Source organism: Falco biarmicus, chromosome 3 (genome assembly GCF_023638135.1).
Source record: "Falco biarmicus isolate bFalBia1 chromosome 3, bFalBia1.pri, whole genome shotgun sequence".
In the NCBI taxonomy this organism is placed as follows: Eukaryota; Metazoa; Chordata; class Aves; order Falconiformes; family Falconidae; genus Falco; species Falco biarmicus.
The window spans coordinates 13,210,117-13,218,150 of record NC_079290.1 but is presented as its reverse complement, the minus strand read 5'-3'; the positions used below and the strand labels follow the sequence as shown (position 1 = coordinate 13,218,150).

The window sequence follows — 8,034 nt, the reverse complement described above, 5'->3', positions numbered from 1 at the left end:
CATGTCCCGTGGGTGCTGCCACTCCATGTGCCCCGTGTACCAGCCTTGCCAAGTGCACCACGTGCCTGCTGCTCTTGGCACCACTCTCACTTCTATGGCCTGTGTCCAGGTGTTCTGGTGTGCTCCACCCCCATCCTGTGCATGTGTCCCTTAAGCCACCAGTGCCCCATGTGTCCAGTGCTGAGGATGCTGGGTGTCCTGAATGTCCTGTGTCCTCTGTACCTGGGACTGCCTGGTGTCCTGGGTACCCAGAGTACCTGCTGTTGTGGGTCCTGGCACAGCTGGGGCTGGGTGTGCAGCGTCCCACACGCCTGCTCCTGTGTGCTGCCATCCTGTTCCTTGTGTCCCTTCTGTGCTTTTACCCCCGTGTGCCCAGTGTCCCTTCTGTGCTGCCATCCCTGGTGTCCTGTGCCCCTTGTGTACTGTCATCCCTGGACTCCTGTGCCTTGTCTGTGTGTCTATGCTGCCGTCCCCGGTGTTCTGTGCCCTGTGTCCCCGTGTGCCGCCACCCCCCGCACCCGCGCAGTCCCTCCCGGTGCCCCGTGCCCCAGCTCCCCGCCGTGTCCCGCCCCGCCCGCCCCGTGTCCGTGCCCCCCCCGCTCCCAGGCTGCCCCGCGGCGGCGCGGCCGGGCCATGGCGCCGCTGACCGACCTGTACCAGCTCACCATGGCCTACGGGCACTGGCGGGCCGGGCGGCACCGCGCCCCCGCCGCCGCCGAGCTCTTCTTCCGCCGCGGGCCCTTCCGCGGGGCCTTCGCGCTGGGCGCCGGCCTGGCCGAGGGGCTGCGCTGCCTCCGCGCCTTCCGCTTCTCCGCCGCCGGTAGGTGGGGACGGGGCGGGAGGCGGAGGACCCCCGGGAGCCCTTCCGCGGGGGGCTGGGGGGGCCTGCGGGGGGGCGCAGGGACAGCCGGAGGGGGGGGCGGGGTTTATGGGACAAGGGCACCCTCCCCCCGGGGACCTGGGGGGGCGGGGGCACAGCCGGTGCTCTGGGTGATTGGGGAACCCCTCGGGGGAAGCTGTGGGGAACGGGGACAGCTCGTGGGGACAGGGGCACCTCTAACTCTTCAGGGGGACGCGGAGAGGGGTGCACGGGGACAGCCTTGGGGCACACTGGGGCACCCTCCAGGAGCACAGTGCTCCCACGGGCCGTCCCTTAGAGCGGACCTGGAGGGCCACGGCACCCTCCCAGGGCTGGGGTACCCGGTGTGGGGTGCTGCGAGGTGCCCCCTGCCTGCAAGCTGTCACCCATCCCCACCGTAGGAGACTTGGTCCCTCCAGCCCGACCTGTGTCACAGGACCGTGGCTCCAGGGACCACCCATCCCAGTGCCCACTGAGCTCTGCCTCTGCAGATGTCGCCTACCTGCGCTCCGTCCTGCCCAGCACCACGGAAGATGCCTTCTTCGATTATTTGGCCACTCTGGATGCCTCGGAGGTGACCCTCTCTGCTGTGCCAGAGGGCTCCGTCGTCTTTGCCAGGGTGGGACATGCTCGGTACCCTCCCCTGCTTTGGAGGGGCTGCGGGGCTGTCAGCTCCCATATCCCTGGGCAGGGGAGACGGGGATGTCACACCGCCTGGCTGTCCCTGCAGGTCCCGTTCCTGCAGGTGAAGGGGCCACTGCTGGTGGTGCAGTTGCTGGAGACCACGCTGCTGTGCCTGGTCAGCTATGCCAGGTAGGGACAGATCCTGCTGTGGTCCCTCAGCTGGTGGGGACCACATCTACCTCCACTGTGCCAAACCTTCTGAGTCCTGTGGCGGTCCTTGCCATGTCCCTACATACCAGCTGCAGTCAAGCAGAGAGGGTCCCGGAGACCCCCCTGCCCCTTAGCTGTGTGCTGGCTCTGTGCTCAGCCTGCCTTGGTGTGACCTGTCCCTTCCTCCCCTAGCCTGGTGGCCACGAATGCTGCCCGCTTCCGACTCCTTGCTGGCCCAGACATGAAGCTGATGGAGATTGGGCTCCGTCGTGCTCAGGGGCCGGACGGTGCCCTTTCAGCCTCCAAGTACTCCTACATTGGGGGTGAGTGCTGCCCGGTGGTGCCCTGCGGCACCACGGCTGCACCGTCACCTGTGTGTGTCCCCTCCATCCCTTTGCAGGCTTTGACTGCACCAGCAACGTCCTGGCAGGGAAGCTCTACGGCATCCCAGTGCACGGCACGATTGCCCACTCCTTCATCATGTCCTTCACCTCACTGGAGGAGGTGCAGCCCCGGGTGAGGGACGCTGTGGGCAGGGGATGGGGGTGGTTTGCTCTGACTGTGGCCATGCTCCTGCTGCCATGGAGGATGCCGCGGGTTGTTCAAAGCCCATGTACCTCGGGCAGGAGCTGCTGCCATTGGCAGGAGGAGAACCAGTGGATCTCCCAGCCCTGGCCAAGTCGTGGCTGCAGCGTGTGTGTGAACTGCTGCAGACTCCCCCTGAGAAGGTGAATAGGGGTGAGCTGGCTGCCTTCGTGTCCTACGCCATCACCTTCCCGCATGACTTCCAGGGGTTGCTGGACACGTACTGTGTCAGGAGGTGAGAATGCCAGGTCCCCCCAGGGTAGTTTTGCCACCATGGCAGAGGGGACAGATGTGTCCCTCTTTGCTTGGTGGCCTTGAAGCAGGGATGTTTCTACCTGACAGCACTCCCATGCTCCATTGTTGCCTGATACGGGGCTTGGACCCGCTCTGGGTCGCTGTCACACCAAGGAAGGGACACTAACCCTCTCCTTGCCCATACCAGGAGTGGCTTGCCAAACTTCTGTGCCGTGGCGCTGGCGCTGCACCAACTGGGGTACCGGGCCATCGGAGTGCGTCTGGACAGTGGGGACCTGGCCCAGCAGTCCAAGGAGATCCGCCAAGTGCTCCAAGCCTGCGGTGCTCAGTGAGTCCCCCACTGAGCCTGGGTTGACTGCCACAGGTCCCCGGCTTCCCCACCTTGGGCACCCAGCACCTCCTCCTATCAGGGCGGGAGCCCTCCTGGCTCAGAGGGGTGCTGCGAGCTGAGTCATGGGTCCTCCCCCAAATCCTGTGCCCTCTCCCTTGGTCACTCCCCTGCCCCTCGCCAGCTTCCAGGTGCCCTGGTTTGAGACCATCCCCATCGCCGTCAGCAATGACATCAGTGAGCAGAGCCTGGAGGAGTTCAGCCGGGAGGTGAGGTAGCTGCTGTAGGGGCTGAGATGTCACCTTGTCTGTGGCTGGCGCCGCTGAGGTTTAGGGGTGTGTGGGGTGGACGTGAGAGTCCCCTGGGCCTTTCGTCCTGGATGAGAACTGAGAAGTTTCCAGGCTGGGAAAAAAATGGATTTTTGATGGGACAGGTAGACATAATGCACCTTCAGGCAGAGCATCCTCTGACCTGCCCCGTAACTCTGGTTTTGGCACGGGCATAAAAAACAGTGGCAGGGCTGCTCTGTTGATGGCCACTGTCTTCTCTGCTGTACCAGGGGAGTGAGATTGACATGATCGGCGTTGGGACAAACCTGGTGACATGTCCCCTGCAGCCATCGCTGGGCTGTGTTTACAAGGTAGTGGTGGCAGCCGCTCTCTGCCCTGCTTGGCTTGTGGGGCATGGAGCTCCCTGGCTTCTCCCAGGCTTTGCACAGCTGGGGCTGGGCAGCAAAGGGATGTCCAGCTCCAAGGGACGATGCTGCAAGGCATCACACAATGGTTTGGGTTGGAAGGGACCTTTACAAGTAATCTAGCCCACCCCCCTGCCATGGGCAGCGACACCTGCCACTCAATCAGGTTACTCAAAGCCCCGTCCAGCCTGGCCTTGAGCACTGCCAAGGATGGGGCACCCACAGCTGCTCTGGGCAGCCTGTGCCAGTGCCTCGCCACCCTCAGCGTAACAAATTTCTTCCTTGTGTCCACCCTACATCTCCCCCTTTCAGTTCAAAGCCGCCCCCCAGTCCTGTCGCCCCAGGCCCTGCTAAAAAGCCCGTCCCCACCTTCCTACAGCCCCTGTAGGCACTGAGTGGCCGCAGCCAGGTCTCCCCGCAGCCTCCTCTGCTCCGGGCTGAGCCCCCCCAGCTCTCCCAGCCTTTCTCCGCAGCAGAGGGCTTCCAGCCCTCGGACCAGCTCCGTGTCCCTCCCCCGGCCCCGCTCCAGCAGGTCCCTGCCTGGCTTGTGCTGGGGACTCCCGAGCTGGGCGCAGTGCTCCGGGGGGTCTCCCCAGAGCGGAGCAGAGGGGCAGAATCCCCTCCCTCGCCCTGCCGGCCACGCTGCTCGGGGTGCAGCCCAGGAGATGACTGGCTTTCTGGGCTGCAAGCGCACATTGCCGGCTCATGTCCTGTTCTTTGCCCACCATGGTCCCCAAGTCCATCTCTGCAGGGCTGCTCTCAATCCAGTATTGATGCTGAGGATTGCTCTGACCCAGATGCAGCACCTTGCACTTGGCTTTCTTGAACTCCATGCTGTTCACATGGGCCCATTTCTCCAGGCCTCGAAGGTCCCTCTGGATGGCACCCTGTGCCTTGAGGGAATAACCTGCACCACTCATCTTGTGTCATCTGCAAACTTGCTGAGGGGGGCACTCAATCCCACCATCTGTGTCCTTCTTGGAAATAATGAGACCACTGTAAGAAGCTGGCTGGCAGGAGGAGGCAGGATGTCCAACTTTGGGGTGGTTTGAGGGATTTATTTTTTATCATTTATTCAGCTGGTTTATATCAGTGGCCTCCCCAGCATGTGGGGACACATAGAGGACAGAAAGCTCAGCACGGTCTTCAGCACTGGCATGAGCTGGTGCACGTGACAAAAATAAGGTGCCCATCTCCTTAACCTCCTTCTCCTGCAGCTGGTGGAGGTAAATGGCTCCCCATGCCTGAAGCTCACAGAAGACGAGGAGAAGATGACGATCCCAGGGGCTAAGACAATCTATCGGCTCTATGACACTGCTGGTGAGTTGTGGGAGACCCTTGCCATGGTGCTGCCCTGTTGACCTGCATTCCCCCACCCTGTCCTGCTGCATAACCTTGTTGCCAATGTCCTGTGCACCTGCTGGCCCCTAACCTGGCACCCCTGCAGGTCACCCCTTCATGGACCTCATGGCCCTGGAGGAGGAGCCCTCACCTAAGGCGGGGCAGGAGCTGGCGATCCGGGTCCTGGGGCAGCTTGGTGAGACAAGCAAGGTCATGCCCACCACTGTGGAGCCCCTCCATCGCACGTACTTCAGAGATGGTCAGGTCAGGGGCAGCTCTGCCTTCTGGTGCTGGGGTGTCCTCTCCCACATTGGGTGAAGGGCCAAGCCAGGGTTGGGGGTCTCTTGGCAGTAATGTCAGGATCAAAGGGTTAAACCCCAGTGTTTTCTTGCCTCTTGAGATGTTCCCTGCCCCAACAACTCTGGCATCAGAATCCAGCCCGGAGCTGGCTCATTTGGGGGCTGGGGCTAGGTAGCTGGCTCCCCATATGGATATAGTCGTGCACCTTCATCCCTGCAGATGTGTGAGCTGCTGCCCAGCCTGCAGGAGGTGAGGAGCCACGCACAGGTGTCCCTCAGCCTGCTCAGTCCCGCTCACCGCCAGCTTCACGAGCCACAGCCCTACCCGGTATGTCTGCTGCCTGCCAGGCACCATCGGTGCACACCCAGGAACCATGCCCGGCCCCGGTGCCTGGCCAAAGCCAGTGTGGCTTTACCACAGAGCTGCAGCAGTGTGTGGATATGGGGCTGCAGTCTCCCCTGGGGAGCGCGTGCCCACTGTCCCCTCTTGCTCCTGTGCCAGGTGGCTGTGACGGAGAGGCTGCACCACCTCCTCGCTGAGCTGCAGCAGGCCAGTCAGTGAGGGGTCCCCACTCACCCCCCCGCGCTGAGCACAGCCCCTGCCAGGGGCCAGCTCTTCCTCTGTGCTGTTCCAAAGACCAGGTGACTAATTGGGAATTAATGGCTCTAATGATGTTGCTGCTGTGTGGTACTAATCTGAGGACCCTGCAGGAACTGGAAGAGCACCCTGGGGTCCCAGCAGCAGAGCTGGGGACAGAGGGATGGGGCAAGCAGAGCTGGAAGGCAGCTGCCCCTGTATCCTCTGCAAGCAATGGTCCTTCCCTGCGCATCTCGGTGGCCTTGCCAGCCTTGCACTTTCTGCCATGATGGTGCTGCCTGCCTTGGTGGCCCTGCACCTTCTGCTGTGGTGGTGCTGCCTGCCTCCATGGCCCTGCCAGCCCTACACCTTCTGTGGTGGCAGCACATGCTGAAGCTCCTTGGTGGCACTAGGGACCGAGTCTTCAGTGCACAAGAAGGGGTCCTGTCATGGAAAGGGCCAGCCCGTCCCTTAACCCATGTCCTGTGGGACATCCGTGGCAGACATACTTTGCCCTTCCTATTCTAGGCTTTGGCTCTGTGGCCACATTTCATCCCTTTCCATTTTGTATGCAGTCCTTGGGGCATGGAGGCTGGCTCCAGGTAGACGCCTGCACTCTCTAACCTGATGTTCATGGAGGAAACATGGTACTAATCCCTGCAATTAGCTTCATCCTAAGCAAAAAAGCAAAATAAAGGCCTTTACCCACTATGGCTATGGCCACACCGTGTGGCTGCCCTGGTCCTTCAAAATACCTGTTGCCTTCAGCTTGAATGTTTAATGCAATGTCCTTCACTTCACAGTTTATGACTGAATAAAGCTGGAAAGAAAAAGCAAGTGCTGACCCCTGAGAGCATCTGGAGGTGGCCCCAGCAGGTGCCATATGGCATCCTGTGGCTCTAATTGTGGTGAAGTCCCCTCTATAGGTCCACTGGGGGTAGGTCTCATGCCCAGGCAATGGCTGTGAAGGCTTTATCAAAACGGGGTCAAGGAAAGTTGTTGCAAGGAATGGGAAAAAAGAAAGGCACAGACTGCTTCTTCTCCAGAACATGCATATTTTCTCTAATCCTGCCCAAATCTGTCATGGGAAGATAGTAAATCCTTTCCTCTGAGCTTGTAAAATGTACAGACCCAGAACTGAGCCACCTATCAGAAAAGTACAGTGAGGGAGAGCAAGAAGGCAATCCCCAGCAAGATACATCTGCGCATCCCTAGGCACCAACCTGGCACACCTTCCCAGGAACAGCTGTGGTTTAGGTCTTTGCAGCATATGTTGATGCGGAGCAGGGGAAGTATATTAAAAGAGCTTAACCCAGCATGGCCTGATTGTCTCGTTTCTAAAAAAACACAACAGGTTGGAGCTCCCTGTTGCAATGTTCCAGCTGTGGGCACTGTATCACATTCAGCATTTTAAGAGAAAACTTACATTTTTAGAGCAGAAGCCCCAGATATAAGAGCCCAGTCCCCAGCACACCCAAGTAGAGCCTGTCCTGAGTTCTTAGAAGGTGGAATGAAAAGCAACTTTTAAGTAGTGAGACAGCAGCACTTTCCAGCCCCTTGGCCTTCTCCATTGCCTCAGAGGATGAGCCAGAGAGGTCAGTAAGTCAGTTCACAAGCAGGAGCAGGGTAAACCCATCCGCAGGATGATCTGTTGCCAGATCTGCCACTATCCTGCCCCAGACAGACTCTTCAACCACTGGTGCTTTGGCTTTGCCCAGGACCATTCTGAGTATCTCCAAGGATGGAGACTCCACCACGTCTTTGGGAACCTATGCCAGCGCTTGTTATCCTCACAGTGAAGAAGAGTTTTTTGATGTTGAGGGAACTTTCTGTGTTTCAGTTTGTGCCCAGGGCCCCTGGTCTTGTTACTGGGTATCACAGAAAAGATCCTGGCTGTGTTATTTGTACCTTCCCTTCAGGTATTTATATTGATGAGAACCCCTTGAGCCTGCTCTTCCAGCCTGAACAGTCCCAGCTCTCAGCCTTTCCCCATAGGAGAGATGCTCCAGTCCCTTCATCATCTTCATGGCCCTTCACTGGACTCTCTCCATCTCTTTTGTACTGGGGAGCTCAAAACTGGATCCAGTGCTCTAGCTGTGTGTGGCCTTATCAGTGCTGAGCAGAGGGGAAGGTTCCCCTGCCTTGGGCTGCTGACACTGAATGCAGCCCAACACATTGTTCACCTTCTGCACCACCAGGACACATTGCTGCCTCACAGTCAACTCTATTTGGGCCAAATAGCAAGGACATTTGGAAGCTGAA

The 8,034-nt window shown here is 59.7% G+C and overlaps 1 protein-coding gene across 3 annotated transcripts; it reads left to right on the top strand.

Annotated features, from left to right (window-relative positions):
• The first annotated feature begins 594 nt into the window (after positions 1–594).
• On the top strand, positions 595–7,088 carry NAPRT (nicotinate phosphoribosyltransferase). Of its 3 annotated transcripts, XR_008821016.1 has the most exons (14): positions 596–820; positions 1,351–1,478; positions 1,590–1,672; positions 1,886–2,016; positions 2,094–2,209; positions 2,320–2,513; positions 2,721–2,861; positions 3,046–3,130; positions 3,421–3,501; positions 4,773–4,875; positions 5,003–5,160; positions 5,416–5,523; positions 5,698–5,837; positions 5,907–7,088. XR_008821016.1 is itself a non-coding variant. In XM_056333285.1 (13 exons), the coding sequence occupies exons 1-13, from the start codon at positions 634–636 to the stop codon at positions 5,755–5,757; spliced, it is 1,575 nt and encodes a 524-aa protein (XP_056189260.1). In that variant the 5' UTR covers positions 596–633; the 3' UTR covers positions 5,758–7,088. The 3 variants fall into 3 exon arrangements, 1 of the variants encoding a protein (XP_056189260.1); XM_056333285.1 differs by having other exon boundaries at positions 5,698–7,088; XR_008821017.1 differs by lacking the exons at positions 5,003–5,160; positions 5,907–7,088 and having other exon boundaries at positions 595–820; positions 5,698–5,737.
• Positions 7,089–8,034: the final 946 nt, after the last annotated feature.